General features: G+C 40.6%; 1 protein-coding gene across 1 annotated transcript; it reads right to left on the minus strand.

Annotated features, from left to right (window-relative positions):
- Window positions 1-73: 73 nt before the first annotated feature.
- On the minus strand, window positions 74-15105 carry afdnb (afadin, adherens junction formation factor b). Its single transcript, XM_008306409.1, has 23 exons — window positions 15010-15105; window positions 13294-13486; window positions 12626-12732; window positions 12371-12492; window positions 12174-12277; window positions 11967-12008; window positions 11624-11829; window positions 10627-10772; window positions 9969-10063; window positions 9584-9855; window positions 9172-9315; window positions 5437-5635; window positions 5252-5343; window positions 5090-5176; window positions 4908-4973; window positions 4731-4804; window positions 3822-3940; window positions 3584-3742; window positions 3352-3446; window positions 2260-2418; window positions 1314-2174; window positions 470-521; window positions 74-204 (listed from the first exon to the last, which is right to left on the minus strand). Exons 1-23 carry the CDS (start codon window positions 15103-15105, stop codon window positions 89-91), a joined length of 3606 nt encoding a protein of 1201 aa, XP_008304631.1. The 3' UTR covers window positions 74-88.
- Window positions 15106-17045: the final 1940 nt, after the last annotated feature.

A 17045-nucleotide genomic window follows, 5' to 3' on the forward strand; every position in this document is an offset into this window, starting at 1 on the left:
CATTTGTTCTCCTCGCGGATTGTTAAATTTCTTTATTTAGACATTTTTTCTGTTCGGAGGTTTGTGCTTCCAAGGTTTTAGGCTTGTTTTACGCACTGGACGCCAGAGAAAAGAGATGCTGCCGCTCCTTGAAGGTGAGCTTTTCCGGAGCAGACACTCTCCTGATTTCCTCCCGCTGATTACTGCAAACACACAACAGAAATACTTGAATTTAGTTTCTTATGGGGACACACGCAGCCTGTGCTGTTTTTTAAAATATATTTATGCACGGTCATCTGCAGATTTGTTGTACTCAGGGATGTTCTTTCAAATTCTTTTGAAGTGTTTGAAAGAATTAAGATGTTTTCTTGCACATGGACATTTAAGCATCATGGTATGGAAAAGAAAAAAAAAGCTGCATAAACAGCCGAGTGTTCAGTCAGATTTAATTTGACTGTTTAGCTTCGTGTGCCATAAACTGTAAACTCACTCTCTTGATGCCACGTTGGGAACATCCCGACTTGGTCCACTTGGCTTTTGATCTGCAAAAAACATGGAAACGAAATGTCAGATGAACAAAAGCTGTTTTGAATAAAAGAAAATCAGCTTAAATTTTTATATTTTTTAATGTGTTCATTTATTATTACCTGTCTTTGTTTTGTCTTCGTTTGGGGAATGCTGAGCTCCTGCTTGCTTTACCAGCTCTTTACACTCCCTGTTGTTGTTCCCGCTGAGACTTTTCTTGTTCTAAACATGGAAAAAATACTTGGATATAGATTACTGTGTTTTATTTTTGAATATCTGCTTTAAAATCCACCGTTACAGAAGCACACGGATGAAATGTTTTATATGCTTTCCTTACTTAATATGTACATTTTCTAGAAAATCTTTGCTGCTAAGGTCATAAAACGATTCTAACGTAACATTTTAAGCTACTAATCACTTAATTATGTAACTTTTTGGTGTATTTTTCATAACGTATTGCAGCATTAGGTTGCAAAGTACACAAAAATCTAAATGATTTTTTTAAATCTCAGATTCCGTTCTAATATAATAATAGAAGCTATTATATGTGTAAATTTAAATGGAAAAATCAGAGCCTGTGTGCTTCTGGTGTTGCTCATAATGTTTTGTGCTTTTATAAGTTGTTTGGATAAAACTTTTATGCAATTTCCTGACTCAATATGTACATTTTCCAGATATTCTTTGCCACTAATTGAAGCACCTTTAGTATCACCGTCTTACGCAGGATGTTGTGAACTCAAAATCTACCCAAAAAACTCAAGCGTTGCCTCTATTCTCTCTTTAACCTCGGCCCGTGAGCTGCACTTCACCTGAGCTCTTTTCTCCAGCTGCTGCAGCGTCACCATCATGTTCAAATCTTCATCCTCCTCCTCTTCATCCTCTCCCCTCTGCTGAACCTCCTGCAGCCTCTTCTGAAACTGCCACTCCAGGCTGAGCTTCCGGAGTCGGTCGCTCTCCTCCGCCGTGCGCTCTGCTTTGGCCTGGAGCTCCTGCACCTCCTGCTCCAGCAGCTCCACCACCTGAAGCCTCTGCTGCTTCTCCAGCTTCTCCTGGGCCTCCCTCCTCCACGGGTCGGGCAGCTCCCGGGGGTCTTTCTGCTTCACTGGGCCTGAGCTCTTCTTCTGCTGACAGGGAGGCTCTTGGAAGGAGACGTGCTTTGTAGGAGTGATGCTCACTTGGGGTTTGGCTGCTTGTGGTCTTTGTGTGCTTCCTCTCTGCTGCTGTGATGACAGCGAGGGCTGAGGTAGCTTCTTAATCGCAGGAACTGGACACGCATATATATGAGGACTCTGTGTCTGTCCATTGACTTTCAGAGTTTGGCTCATCTTCTGGAAGGTGGTGAGTGGAGGATGTGACTGCGTGCTCACTGCTCTGGTTATGGGGATGTCGATGCGTATCGGCTGGACTGAAGGTGTCGGTGTGGAGTGCTGTGAGAAGGGGGTTCTCCAGACACCGGCGCCACTTGTGCGACTGCCCTGCTGCTGTTTTGTGGGAGAGCTGCTGTCAGAGAGGATGTCGTGGGTGGAAACGCTCGAGCGAATCGGGAAAGATGAATAGTGGCTGGCGGTTTGCTTTGCACCCTGGTCCTTCTGCACCCACGTGTTCTGCCTTTTGTCCAGCAGGGGGCCTCCACTGTCCATACACAAGTTCTCCTGCGACAGGGCTTGGCGCTTTAGAGGGAATACAGAGCGTTTAATAGCATTTACTTGGCTGCACTTGAATAATTTTTGTCTAAATGTTGACTTTTATTGCTACAGAGACATTAGGACTTACCATGAAGGTCCTCTTACTGGATCTCTGTCCATCCAAAGGTCTCAAAGACACTTTAAATGTTTGCTGCGGTCGGCTGGATTCAGAAACATTCTTGTTCTGGGATTTAGGGGTCGGAAGTGTCAAGTATTCCCTGTGAAGTGTCTGAATATGAATACAAAAACAAAAAATTGGTCCATTTGTGACACAAAAGCAGTGTATTTTTTACAATTACACCATCTTTCCATTCACTGTGAATGTTTAACAGAATCATAAATTGTATTTATTTTCTTACAAAATGTTTAAGCTACAGTCCAAAACATCAAAAGTGGAGCGGGAAAAAAAAAATCGCCTTTTCTGGAAATATAGACTTTTCTGGCAGTGTGTGAATAAGACCATGGCAAATACAGTATTTTTAAAGAGCCCATATTATGCTGTTTGGGTTTTTCTTTTTCTGCCTTTTTATAGCTTTTTTGTGCCTTTTAAAAAGGTCTGTAAACCTACAAAGTTATTCTCTTTCACAGAAAACACTGCTTCTTACCTGCCTGAAACACCGCGTCTGATGTCCAGGGTTTTCTTCCGTTACTTATTTACATCACCACGTAACGCATTTGCATAACTCCTTTAAACAAAGCGCAAGCAGCTTTATCGTAGTCTGCCATTATTGTAACACTAGAGCTCATTCTGTTCGGGCCACAGACCAATATGTAAAGGTTGGGGTTACAAAACATAACCACCTCGCTTTCGTCAACCCAGCCGACCCATCAGAGCAAACTGGCCGTTTTGGTCGAGGGGGCTTTAAAAGAGACAGGAGCTAAAACTGAGTGTTTCAGACAGAAATTTAAAAGAAGTGAAGAAGTAAAAAGAATTTTTTTTTCTTGAACATTACAGCATGTAAACAAATCCGAGTGGACCCTGATATAAAATTATAAACGTGTAAATGGGCTCTTTAAACACTGACAATGTGGATATTTTGGAAAGTTGGCAAAAGTTCCAATTTTTTGAGCTCAATGAGTTGAACTCCTTGGTGTCAACAAATGATTCTTGATTCTATTTCTACCGCTTTAGTGTTTCGCCACCACAAACTGGGGTCCTCACATCAGTGCAGAGGTTGATGCTGGAAACAGAAGCGTTGTGGTTTCTTCTAACAACAGGGTCAGCAGGTTCATCTTCATCCTCCAGGCCGATGTCTGCTGGAAGAAGGAGGAAGAATCAAAGTGCTGGAGCTGTTCTCATGACTCACCCACAAGCTTTTAACTGTATTTCACATTAAAGCTGAGTGCTGTAGGCTCCCAGCAGCAATAAGTGATCAGAACACTAGTGCACCCACCGGCCATGTTGGGGTTGGAGCGATACAGTTGTCTGTTTCTCTGCATTATCAGGTCTTTCTGCCTTCTGCTGCCTCCGTGAAGCTGCTCTGAGTGTCCAGGATCCATGACACCGTACAGCACAAGCGCCTTACCGTTTGGCTTAGCGTGGCCTTGATCGCCTTGTGACCCAACGAGAAGTATTAATTAGGGCACAAAGGGAAAAAAAACACAGAGATGTGGCTTGTGGCGTATTCGTACCAGTGGTTCTTTCTGGAGTTGGTTCACTCAGCAGAGCCCCCAGGCCGTGGTAGCTCGCTCCGAACTTGGCAACCTGCAAGGTCACAACGGGGCCGGTTTGCATCATGATCGCTGCTGCCCTGAATCAAAAGATGAGTTAGAAAAGCAAGAAAAGCTCAAAGATAACGTCGACCTTGGACTGAAACACTCTTTAAAGTAAAGAACGCGTCACTCTCAACCACCTACCTGCAGTCTGCCTGAAAAAAGGTTTTAGAACATTTTCTGAAAAAGAAATACTGCGTGCTGTGATTTAAGATTTTGCATGTTATATATTTTAATGTTTTAGTTCAGTAATTATGTGCAATAGATGTAAAACGTGATGGATTATTAGCAGAAATAAAAACATGAACCGAACATGAGAACCGAAAGATGCAAAATGCCTCAAACTTGTGTTTAATCTCTTTTTAAATTGTGCAGCTTTTGAATTCTCACAAAAGCTGTCATTGTGTTAAGTTAAATAAAGTAATAATAACAAATAATTAAGAAAAATTCAAACTAATAGGACCTTTTAATAAACTACTTCTGAGATTGAAGTAAGAGCAGCATCATTACACATTCAAGTTAAATAATAATTTTAAAAAAGCTAAAGGGCAGACATGATCTATATATAAAATCGCAGCCTTTGTGATTTGCTATTTGCATTGTTTTAAATGATTTTAATTTGAAATGGATTAACTGTAGACGAGACAAACACAACCTCACAGTGGTACGAGAGGAAAGATCAGAGATCAACAATATGATTAGGAATCCATGAGTATCTGGACTATATTTCATAGCAGCCATCTTGTAGTTGAGACATTTCATCCCTACAAAAGGATAAAAACGTCGTCTTTTCTCTGTGAACTGCGCTCGAGGCTGCTGTGTTTCTACCTTTCTTGGCTGAGTCCGACCAGGCTTCGACCGTCCACGCTGAGCAGCTGATCTCCAGCCGTCAACCTGCCGTTCTGCTCAGAAGAGAGACACGCGATGTAGTTTCCTTGTGCAGCTTCATAAAAAAATCATTTCACATCTCGAGTTCAGCTGGATCAAACAGGCTTTATCTCTCACCATTTCAGCCGGTCCGCCCCTCACAATAGATTTAACATAGATGCCAAGGTTAGCCTGGCCTGCTCCCTGCAGCAACGACAGAAAGACGCTGATCATTCACTGAAACACTTTACTGGTGGTTTCATGTTTGAATAGGTGCAATTAAGAAGAAATAACATTTTGATGGGAGTTTAGAAAGCCACCTTTGCAGCCACAATGCTGACCCCCATCCCACTGTTCAGAGGCTTGTTCAGTGTGATGGTCACAACCTCTGGCTGTCTGTGTGCTGCCTGTTCACAAAGATAGAAAGAACATGATTAACCTGAGCTTACAGCATATTTCAGCACATACAGGGTTTTATTTACCAAGTACGTTCTCTCTTCAGAAGCTGCAGATTCACTGAAGTGCACCATCCAGTCACCTTTAGGGTTCAGCTGGGATGTCAAAGAGCAGAGACCTGGGAGACAAAGATGTAAAATAATTAACCAAGAATTAATGTTAGGTTTTAAATATCATTCACCCCTCGCACATGAAGTCAGGATCCTTTTACCTTTCTGGCAAATTGGCTCCATAAACTCTGCAAACCCTTGAGGGATTCCTCTGACGGTGTCACAGGAGTATCCTCCCTCCGGCAGCAGGAAGGGCAGGTGGAGGTCGAGGCTCTCCTCCAGCTGGATGTCCCGTCCTTCGCTGCGAATCAGGTTATCTGCCGAGGCCTCGGCAGCAGCCACTACGGCATCGATCAAATCCTGCAGCGAGGACGACAGACAGTGGATCGGACAGCGGAAATATTTCAGGAAAAGGTCGATCCAGAGCATAGAGGAGATGGGCATTTGTCATCGTGTGACAAGGCTTCAGGGGAGGTTCATCCGATCTGCCTGCTGCGACTCCTGAAGATGATCCTGAACTCTCACCTCCATGCAGACGCAGCAAAATGTGAAAGCGTGACACTAAAGTAATATTATAACAACGACCCTATAAAGCCAGTGGTAGTACCAGCTGTAGAGACAGTCGTAATAAACAGGTTGAAGCAGACATTGTAGTTACAGTGAATAGCCATACTTGTGTTGCTTGAGTTGTTGCATTTTGTGCTACTTAATACTTTACTTCTATTGCATTAAAACTGAACTTGCACGACATTTATTTAACTCCTGTAGGCTAATTGTAAATACAGTATAGATATAAGCCATAGCCTGTTGCAAAAAAATCTTGGGGTGTGGTTTGATCATAAAAATATGCAATCCATCTTAAGTTTTGAAGACACAGAGAGCATTTTATGCACTTTTTACCTGCCTGAACCAAAAATGTATTGACTGACTGGACAGAACTCTGCTGCCAGACTTTTAACCAGAACCAAGAGAGGTAATCGAGTCACCACTGTTTCAGTGTCTTTACACTGGCTCCCACTATGTTGTAGGATAGAGTTTAAGATTGTATTTAAGGCCCTTTATGGCCACTCTCCCAATTATATATCTAACTGCAGCTCCCCAGCACTTGGAATGATATGAAATCAGGATGGCTCAGTCACTTACGTGTCTTGTTATCAGTGAAGCTTTCCTGAGTTCCTTTTACTGAAGTTTTAGTTTCCTTTCTCGAGTTTCGAGTTATTGTAGAATAAAGACACGTGTATCTTGAAGTTCTAGTGATCGGTGAATCAGTACTCCTGACTATAAGTATACCATGAGGACTAAAGAACACCCCAAGCAGCTTAGTGAAAAGGTTATTGAAAAGCACAGGTCTAATGATGGATACAAGAAAATTTCCAAGTCACTGAATATCCCCTGGGGCGCAGATAAATCCATCAGCAAGAATGGAAGGAATATGGCATAAATCTGCCTCGAGCAGGCCGTCCTCAAAAACCGTCTAAGAAAGATACAAGTGAGTGAGGCCACCAAGACGTCTACGAGTCCTCTGATTGAGTTACAACCCTGAGCGGCTGAGATGGGAGAGACTGCGTAAACAACAAGGGTTCTTAATCAGTCAGAACTGAATGGGAGAGTGGCACAGATATCTGGTGAGACCAAAATGGAGATTTTTTCGGCATCAGACGACCAAACACCAAACACACCATCTCCACCATAAAGCATGGTGGTGGCAGCATTATAGTGCAGGGATGCTTCTCAGTCGCAGGCCCTTGAAGGTTTGTGAAGGTACACAGTAAAATGAATGCAAAGTATAAGAAAGTATGGCAGGACAGCTTGTTACAGTCTGCAAGAGAACTGCAACCTGGGAGAACATTTGTTTTTCGGGATGAGAATGACCCGATGCAAACAATATGAATATTATGGAGTCAGAGGCCAGAGCTTAATCCAACTGAGAATTTATGGCTGGACTGGAAAACAGCCCTGATTGAGCTTGAACAGTTTTGCAAAGAAGAATGGTGTAAAATTGTCCAGATGTGTACGGCTGACTGAGGCCTGTCCGCTCAGACTCAACGCTGTAATTACAATCCAAGGTGAATCTACTACATACAGACTGGAGGACGGTGAATATTTATGCCTTCATGTATTTTACATTAGGATATATATTTTAAAATAGGTAGTTGTATGTACGGAGGCAGTAGTGGTGGCAGTTGTAGTTGCCATGGCTACAGTAGCCATGGCAATAGGGATGGAGACAACTTCACAAGTGCAGTTTAAAGTTGCTGTGCTATTATTTTTTTGCCTGCTTTCCCATGTTTTTGTTGCAGTACTGCTCGAAGTAATACCTGCAGTGTGCACCTTAGTAGTACTGTAACAGACAAAGTGGGAGAAATATTTGACACTAAATTCAGAGAGCGGCACATTTAAGTTGAAGCCGCAGAAGGCTCGTTCCGTTAGCCGCTGGTTAGCCGGCTAGCCTTTCACATCAACAGACACGGATGGTAACTTTACTTCGGATTCTGGATGTTTATGTTCTGTCGAGGACAGCTTGGGGGTATTGCTCAGTGTTTTACTTCAGGAAGGTAAGCATTTGCTGCTATGTTTTTATTTTTTCGGCTTATTTCACAGTAGTTTGTTTCCAGTTAGTGTTTCTGTGCTAGGCGAAGCTAGCTTCATGCGGCTGCTAGCATAAAGAGGCGGCTAACGCTGCTCTGTTTTGGTCATAACAGCTGAATTTATGATTTTGTGTAAGTAAGTGTTTGCTATTTTGTATTAAATTTGTAGTCTTTTTTTTTTTTTTTTTAAGTAACACAACAGCTAATTTGTCCTCAATTATTTTTACTGTTTAATAGCCTCCAACTAACTCACCCTAACACTAAAATCCTGCAATAAATCGTGTTTCTTGTTTTTTCTTACTAATATACATGCAAATGGTCTTGCAAGTGGCTGAAATAGCACTTCTTTAAAATGTTTTAAAACAAAAGTCATTGCTGTGTCTGTGTTATCTCATTCAAACAAACAGAAATAAATGCATCTCTTGGTTGTTTATGTGCAACACAAGCCAAGTATGAATATAAATGGATGCAACAGATGTTAAAGCAGATAAATATTGGTTAGTTATACATTTTAAAAGTCTGTGAACTTTGGTTGTGATTGATAAAAGAGGTGCCTGATTCAAACTAGTGGTATGTATTGTTAAAGAACTTTATGGTTTATAGCGATTGCAAATCTCAAATGCTCATAAAAAGCACAAACTGAAGCTGCTTTGGCTGATGTGTGATGCTTTCATGCTTTTGATATTGATAGTGATAAAATACAAGCACTGATCTTTGGATTTAGGTGTTAGAGACAAATTTGGGTTGGCAGCATATTCCTGGCCAGGTTGTGGTTGCATTTGTTTTGCTTTTTTTTCATGGAAAAGATGTTTTTCTGTTGGGTTATTACAATCCCAGCCTATATTGGAGTCTCAGTAGGTAGTTGTACGCTGCACATTTACAAAATAACCTCCCTGTTGTCTCAGTGAGAGGTTTGATATTGCTTTTTGTCACATATGGGACGGATATTCACAGCAAGCATTGTTCTCCACACCTCACATTCAGCAGGATATTAGAGAAATATGTCACGCCCAAAAGCAATAAGGTAAAATGACAACTCACTTTACTATTCTTCAGATATTATTAATCTTTGTTAATTATTCATACCGTTAAATATATTCTGCTGAAGCTCCTGCTCCCTTCACAAGCTCTCACTGCAAACCTTAAGCTTATGTCTGTGTTTGACACCAAATGGCCCTTAAATACCCAAAATATTCGGTATAATCAGTTGCGCCAGTATTTCTACAGCCTTTTTTCCTTTTTGCTGTCAAAAATCTCTTTGGCTTTGCGAGTATGAATGGAGTGGAAGAACAGGCTCAGAGTACTCACAGGGGGGATGTGAGGCTCATTGGTTGCATAGAGGTAGCCGGCGAGCAACGTCTGCAGCTGCAGTGAGTTCAACTTGAAACAGGTACTCTGGATGTCCTTCGCGTCCTGCGTTGAGTACTTATTCATGGTCAGGAGCGTGGTTGCCTAGAAACAGGCAGGCAAAGCTATTTTAACAGCTTGTACCAAATAGAATGTGTGCTCTGACACTGTAAATGAAATCTCAGAGGTCAGAAATGTATTATTTCACCAAAAAAGACATAAAATAGTTGGAGAGAAAGCACTTGATTCAGATTTAGTTTATTTTTTGAGGTAGAAACTTGTAGCATTTGGGTGGTATAAGACGCCGATCACCTATTTCTTATTAAATCTTGCTTTTCCTGTATTCTGACATGCACTGCAGGTAGCTACATACCTGGATGATGTGTCCCAAGTGGCAGTCGGCAGCCAGCTCCAGACCTTGCCGCTCTGCCCAGGCTTCGATGGTGGTGAGCCTCTGGCGGAGAGCAGCCCCCCAGTAGTGGGAGCGCAGGCCTGGAGCGCTGGCCTCCGGGCTCATGAGCTGGTTGAAGAGCCAGGCGCTGATGAAATGGAAGAGCTGGGAGAAGAGCTGGATGGTGAGGGCTGGGTTGACCCGACAGCGGCGCAGCAGAGACATGGCGTTCATCAGGGTGTTTAGCACCATCTCTGTCACGACACAACAAAAGAAGGTGTTTGGAAACTTCACAGCTCTTCCAAGGCTAATGTACTGAATATAATTATATCTGCCGACTTTATGAAGTGAATAATCAAATATGTACCTATACCAGCTGGCAGCGGACCGTGTTGCTCAGGATCGATCAGAAAAGTTGGCAAATGTTTCCTCAGCTCATTCTGTAGACACTGAAGCAGGTAACTTTGGGGAATAAAAACAAAATATGGTACAAATATGCAGAAAATACATCAGATTCTGCTCATTTTATTCTTGTATAAACATTTTTTCACACATTTCAGACACTTTTGACTTTTCTGTAGTCAAAATTCTCATATATATATATATATATATAAACGTGTGTACATGGAGTAAGTAAATTATTATTGTCAGATTTATAAACACATCTATTGACAATGTGTACAAAGTAGGAGGAAAACTGCTCGATAAAGTGACACAGGACTGCAACTAAAAACTGTTAATCTATTGCTTATTTTTGGATTTATTGATTAGTTGTTTGGTCTCTAAAAATGTTCTGAAAATATCTTTCAGTGTTTCCTGAAGCCCAACAAGACATCCTCAAATGTCTTATTTTGCCCACAATCCAAAGAGAATCACTTTATTAGCTTATTTAAAAAAAAAAAAAAAAAAAAATCATAATCAACTTAGCTGGCAATTAATGTACTAGCTGACATCTAATCTATTGATCGGTCCACGTTGAGGTTTTGGGATGATCCGTTGAGCGCGTGCTGGTCTGCAATCTGTACCTGTAGGCTTTATGAACCAGGTGGGACAGGTCCAGCTGGCCCTGCTGTGTCAGTGGGCCGAGGTCTTTGTCATGCTTGAGGAAGTTTAGCAGCTCAGAGGCGTTGGCCATCCAGAAGGCGAGAGCCCCGGCGATGGTCTGCTGCCTCTGCAAAGGCAGATACAACACACATAGCAGCGTCGTGTACACTTACAGAACATCTGCAGACAGGACTTTTTGCTCTGATGACGCACAGTTATACTTCAGCAGAGTTAGCTAGCAGCTCATTTACATCTGTTGTCCTACAGACAAAAAAACCACAACAACCATCGAACTACATAGAACAACGAAATATGTCAAAGATGATTATTGTATCAGTGTGGTAAATGCCATAAGTATGAGACAGTTATTGGTGCTGACACCTCTTTGCTGACTTGTCATGAAGCCTGAGGCCAGTTTTCAACGGCGCAAAGCTTCCTGAGAAAGCAGACTGATTGAAGGCTGTTTTTCTGAATTGCGGTTCCCCATCAGCTTAATTTAAACATCAGGCGTGCGTCTGAGCACAGTAGAAAGCTCTCAAAATTGAGGAAATTGTATGTTCTCAGGATATTGCAGCGATGATGATTGCTTGACTGCTATTATTTAGTACTTTATGGATTTGTTTATAGAGCGATTACACAAGCTTGAGTGCAGTCACACCTGCCTTTGACCAGGTTGTACTGCAGTAAGACAGATGAGGAAAAGCAAAGTGTGCACAAAAAAGCTTTGCTGCAGATGGCAACAACTGGTGCCTGATGCTTATAATATTATTTAGATTAAAGATAACATTGCTGACTTGTTGTTTGAAAGACAGGCTTGTGTAAGTTCGAGTGTCTAGATATTTTGCGGATGTCAAAGGTGTGACAACTTGTCAGTGTTAGTATCTGAAAAGTGATTTCTGGACAGCTTATTTGACTATTTTCTCATGTTGTGATTCACTTTCGCCCTTGCAGATGTAGCACAAGTTTTCCCGGACTTGCCTGGATGACCTTCGCTGTCATGGCCACCATTTTGTTGGTGATGGAGGTTACACCGTGCGTGCGTCCTGAGGGCGGAGAGCTTCGGCTGCGATGGCGCCGCAGAGCGAACCGGCCGGCGGCATAGAGGATGTACGCAGGTGAGAGCTTGAAATGAACCGTGGAGCTGTTGGTGTAATTTATGACTGCAGACAGGAAGGGCTCCTCAGCTGAAATGTAAACACGCCAGCAGGGGGCAGGAGGACATTATGAGAAGGGAAGGCAGTGAACTCACAGCTGGCATGTATCAAACTAAAAAATATCACAGTGGAAGGAAAGCTTTTTTGTTTGTTTGTTTCATACTCACAGTGATCACAGAATTTGATTCCAACTGGTAATCCAGGTTGATCTGAAAAGTCAGGATGAAACAAACAGAGAAATGCAGCTTGCATTAAATCATTATTTGATTTATGTTATATAATGTTGACCTTAAAACTTAAATATGTTGTCCTGTGTGTACTGAAAACACACAGTTATGTTCATGCACTCCACTGTACTGTTTACGATAACTTACCCACAGCAGCCTGCTTCTGCTGCCTTTTACATTCTGTGCAATGTTGTTGTGTCTCAGGGCTACACAAACAAATGCTGTTGTTGTTCAGTAGATTCTCAGCTGACCTGGATATTAATTTAAAAGGAGGGAATGTTATTTTGATGGTTAGGTACAGTAAGCCAGTGACTAGTAGTCTGAAAAATAATGAAAGATTTTACCCGCTCTCATCCTCTGACACCTTGTCAGCCCCGTTAGTTTTCTCTTTCTTCTTTCCTTTTCTTGACAGCGTCCTCTTAAAGTTTTGGATCACGCCTCCTTTCTGTTTCTCATGACAGTTTTCCTTTATTGTTTCAACACATAAACAGAGTATAAATAAGTTATATGTGGTGGAAGAAGTATAAAACTGCACCTGAAATCATCGGCCGATTAGCATATTACTTCAAAATTCAAGGTATTGTGGATTTTGGGGTTACCTCCAAACTGTCCTTGTCTTTCTTCAGCACAAAACGTCCCTCTCTGTTGTCCGAGTTCCAGTTTAGTTGTACCACTAAAGGCTTCTCATCTGGATGTAATTTGCGTTCTTATTCCACATACAGAACACATAAAAAACAGCAAGAGCATATTGTTAAATCAGCTATGCAGCTGCGCGTGGAACAGCTGGACAACATGTACTGTGTTGATCTTTTACATATTTGGTTAGAAATGCAATTGACAATTCTTTTTAATGCTGAGTAAACATCAGAAGGCTTTCAGTTCTTGTTTCATCTCTAAAATGTCAGAAAACAAGATAAAATAGTCATCACAAGTTCATTTTAGATGTTTTGTTGTTTTTCAAGCAGCAGTTATGTTTTCAATATGTGCATAAATTCAATATATATTCAATTTACTACCCTAAAAACATACTTAAACAGGAAATCTTTACGTTTTAGAGGCTGAAATCAGCATTTTACTTGACAAATAACTTCAACAATTTGATAAATTGTGACAAATGAAGCAAAGTACCACAATTACATAGCCTCATTAACAATATATAGTGAGAGTTATTACCTACATGTCCATCGAAGAAGCAAAGCAGCCGCCAGACGATAATCTAAATGCAGTTTCTTTAACCTGTATTCAACATCATGAATAAAGCGCTTACCTTTGTTGGTGTGGATCTCATACAGGGAGTAACTAGTCGTCAGCATTTTCATGTCAGGCCTGAATTTCTCTGAGAGAGTTTCAATGACCTCATGAGTTGGCGAGTTGCTGCAAACGCGCAGACACTTTGTGGCAACGTTGCCTCCGACATGATCCTCGAAGTAGAAGCGCATCACGCCGTGAAACTCCAGGTTCTGTCAGAAAACAGGCGACAGTTTTTAAGTGTGTTTTCTCAACCGTCAATTTATTCGTTTTTCCTCTGTACAAAAACACACTTCTCTATGTTAAAGTGTTCTGAAACCACTGAGCTGAATAGGCTTGGAGAATGAATAGGCCAATCTGCTCTTTAGAAAGTGCTGCAGTGGATTCAGGAATTTAGAAAGCTTTTAAAATGTCCCTGAGAGATTTTCCTGCTGCGCTTCCTACTTGTATTAAACCAAACAATAAACCGTTTACCGAGCTTTAAATCTGAACTTAAAAACAGAAATGCAGTCGATACTATGAGAGGAAATCTGTTTGATGAGATTAGTAGTTGGGAGTCGTTTGGCAGCTCAGGTTAAGAACATTCATGTTTAGTTGAGGGCTGACTGGAACACAGACAAATAGAAACTATGGCAGCACAGCGTGAGCCAAAACTAAATGTGTATTTCATTACCAAGGCCGGCTTTAGCATTTTCAGGGTCCTATGAAGGATCCCTATTCTGAATCTCACCGCACCAGCACCTAACCTGATGTAAGATTCCAAAACAGTTTAGTCCATATTTTTAGATTAGAGCCTTACAAACAAAATCCAAACAGAGACCCACGAGCAAACAGATGCAACACAAAAACAAAACAGAGCCTCAAACCAGGAGATGCTCAAACTGTGGAGCACCACATGCCAAATTAGAGGGGCATGGAGGATGTACGCTGTAAAAAAGTTTATGTTTTTAACTGTTTTTAATTGTAGTCTTTGTAGAAAATTACAGTTATAATAAATATTTCCTTTACTTACAAATAATAACTTGTAACATCACAGAAAAACATGAAATTACAAGTTACAAAACTATAAATAACATCTGCATCAAAAATCTGGATTTTAATAAACAGTTATTTGTTCTTTTACAACGCTTGACAGTAAAATAACAGCAAAAAATATTGTTTTCAGATTTTTGCCGTGCTTTGGAAGAAAAATTGTCTATACTACAGATTTTTTTAAAAAATGTGTTCTAATTTATTTTACAGATTTTATTATCTATTCCAACCACAGACAAAAAGCATTAATTTTACACTTTAAATGTAAAACAAATATATTCAAAAAATCCACATAAAAAACTGTATTTTAAAAAATTGTAATCTTTCATTTACAATGTGTGACTGTAAAATTATACTGTTGTACTTTATGCAAGCAACGTTTATTTCTTTAGCGTGGCAGCAGCATGTCACCAGCACATCCTACCACTTCAGAAGCTAGAACCTGAAAATCTGGTCAAGTTTACACTTTTTTTCCTTGAAAAGTTGCAAAACTAACTATCTAAATCGTTGAAGATTATTTCTCTGTCAGTCGGCTAGTTTAATTTAACTAATTTTAGCACTAAAATAGCATTCAGGTAACAATAATAAAGTACATTACAGCAGTAATTAAATGTCGTTGGATGGTGAAAGCAGCTTGGTGGAAAGTACAAAATCGAAGGTTACAGACGTTCTGTGTGATTTATTGATCATGTCTACAACCCACCTCATCAGGTTGGCTGATTTCAAACAGGTCCAGTCTGTTGTTGTTCCACTGTCTGATGACTTTGGCCAGTTTCTCTCGTTCTTCCTCCTCTGGCATTTTTTCAACTTTTCACCTAAAAAGTTTGAGTCTCAACTTGCTTGTGCAAAATTCCTCCAGAAAAAAAAGACAGAAAGAAATATCCTGTGACAGAAAAGTTGAGAAAATGTGTCCTGGGCGTTGCGTCTGTCGGGACCCCGCCCCTTCTTCAATCTATCCCCCATTCGTTATAAACTCATTGTCCTCTGCAGCGAGTCCTTAAACATAATTGCCTACTTTATCCTCACATCCTCATCCCCTCTTTAAGCCCCCACACCCCTCTGCCCTCATTTCACAGGTCAGTGCATCTTTGTTATGTGAGGCAAACTGTTTCCTAATCATACATCTGACACAAGCAAGTGATTCCCATCTTTCTAGTCCACTGCCAAGTTCAATCTGACATTTTCACTTGAGTTTCTCACAGTGCAGGATTTGATTATTCAGAATATATTTTTATGAGCACGATGCTGACAGCGTGCAGCAGTCCCAGAAACATTTTCACTGTCACCAGGAGAGATTTCCATCCTCCTTTCCGCGGCGACACGGGTATTTACGCTTGAGGGAATCCTACTTCTCATGCATACCAGTGATTTTCAGCACAATTTATGGTTACATGTCTTCCCATTCAGTCAGCGCTATGTATGTGGGGCAGCTTTTGTTGGCTGCTCTGAAGGCTTTCTGGGTAAACCTACAATGGAACAAAAGCCTCAACAAAAACAACCCTCAATTAGATATACAGTATAGCATTTTAAAAAAGCAAACAATCAAGGGTATTGTTGTCTGGATGTTGGGATATGCAGAGAAGGTCCTTCAGTGGGAAAAATATTGTAGTTTCTAATATGATGGTCCATTTGAGAAACACATACAAGGCTGCAGTCCATCAGCATAATTCTGATTCAGATTTTATTTGCACTTCAGAGAGCATAACTCCCGTCAAGGTTACATAATCTTCAACATTTTTCCATTTTTTTAAATAAACGAAAAGCAGTTTAAAAATGATAAAACAACATACAAATCCAGGTCTGCACCAAAGTGACTGATGTGGCCATGATTTCTGAAGGACTGCATCTAATTGGGGGGGAAACAGTAACATTGGTTGCATTTAGGAAGTTTGGTGGAGGCTGGATGAAATTTGAAAAGCAGTGTAATAAACAGAGAAAATATTAAAAATAAAATTAAAATAAACAGCCATATTTCCCTTGAAGAAAATCAGTGTCCCTCTAGGCATTACAGTTGAGGATTAATCTGGACTTCCTTTAAAAACAGGTGGTGGATGCATACTTTCAATTTTTTAAATCATTAATCATTTCATAAAACAGCTGCAGTTTAAAGCGAGTGTTACTCAAACTGGAGAGAATAGTGCATTTGTTTTGGAGTATTTTTATTTGCAGATACTGTGAACTAGTGCAGCAGCACTGACTCAAAATAAAATACAGCTTAACAAAGGAGCATGTCAGTGTTTACCTCTGTGTGCCCCACTGATGGGTTTTTAATGGCTCTTAGAGAACAAAGCAGCTCTGTGACACAGAGGTATAAACTATATAAGATTCTTTTCCTCGGATTTGTTGACAACAAGAAAATGTCGCCTAACTTATTCTTCAAGAATCCAAATATAAAGTGTGTTATAAACGACCACATGGTGGTGAAATTCAAATTGAATGTGCATCTGTAGAAAAAAAGACCAACCATTTGCTACCAGTTGCTTTAAAATGGGTTTTCAAGCTCTCCTGCCAAGTAACAGACATACAGCTGTAGACAAAAGTTTACATCCACCTTTTTTGTGACAAAAGCAGTGATTCCATCAAAGAAACTGAGGAGTCATAGGAGTCATTGGAAACTTAAGACTGCCATGATATACGTGATCTTTACACGTTTATCTTGACTTTAGTTCACAACTGTAAATAAAACCAAAAGGCAATGAAAACATCAGACAGATTTCTGCTGTTGATATCGCACAGTCT

The sequence above is a fragment of the Stegastes partitus genome, unplaced genomic scaffold (genome assembly GCF_000690725.1).
Source record: "Stegastes partitus isolate 25-593 unplaced genomic scaffold, Stegastes_partitus-1.0.2 Scaffold3652, whole genome shotgun sequence".
NCBI lineage: Eukaryota > Metazoa > Chordata > Actinopteri > Pomacentridae > Stegastes > Stegastes partitus.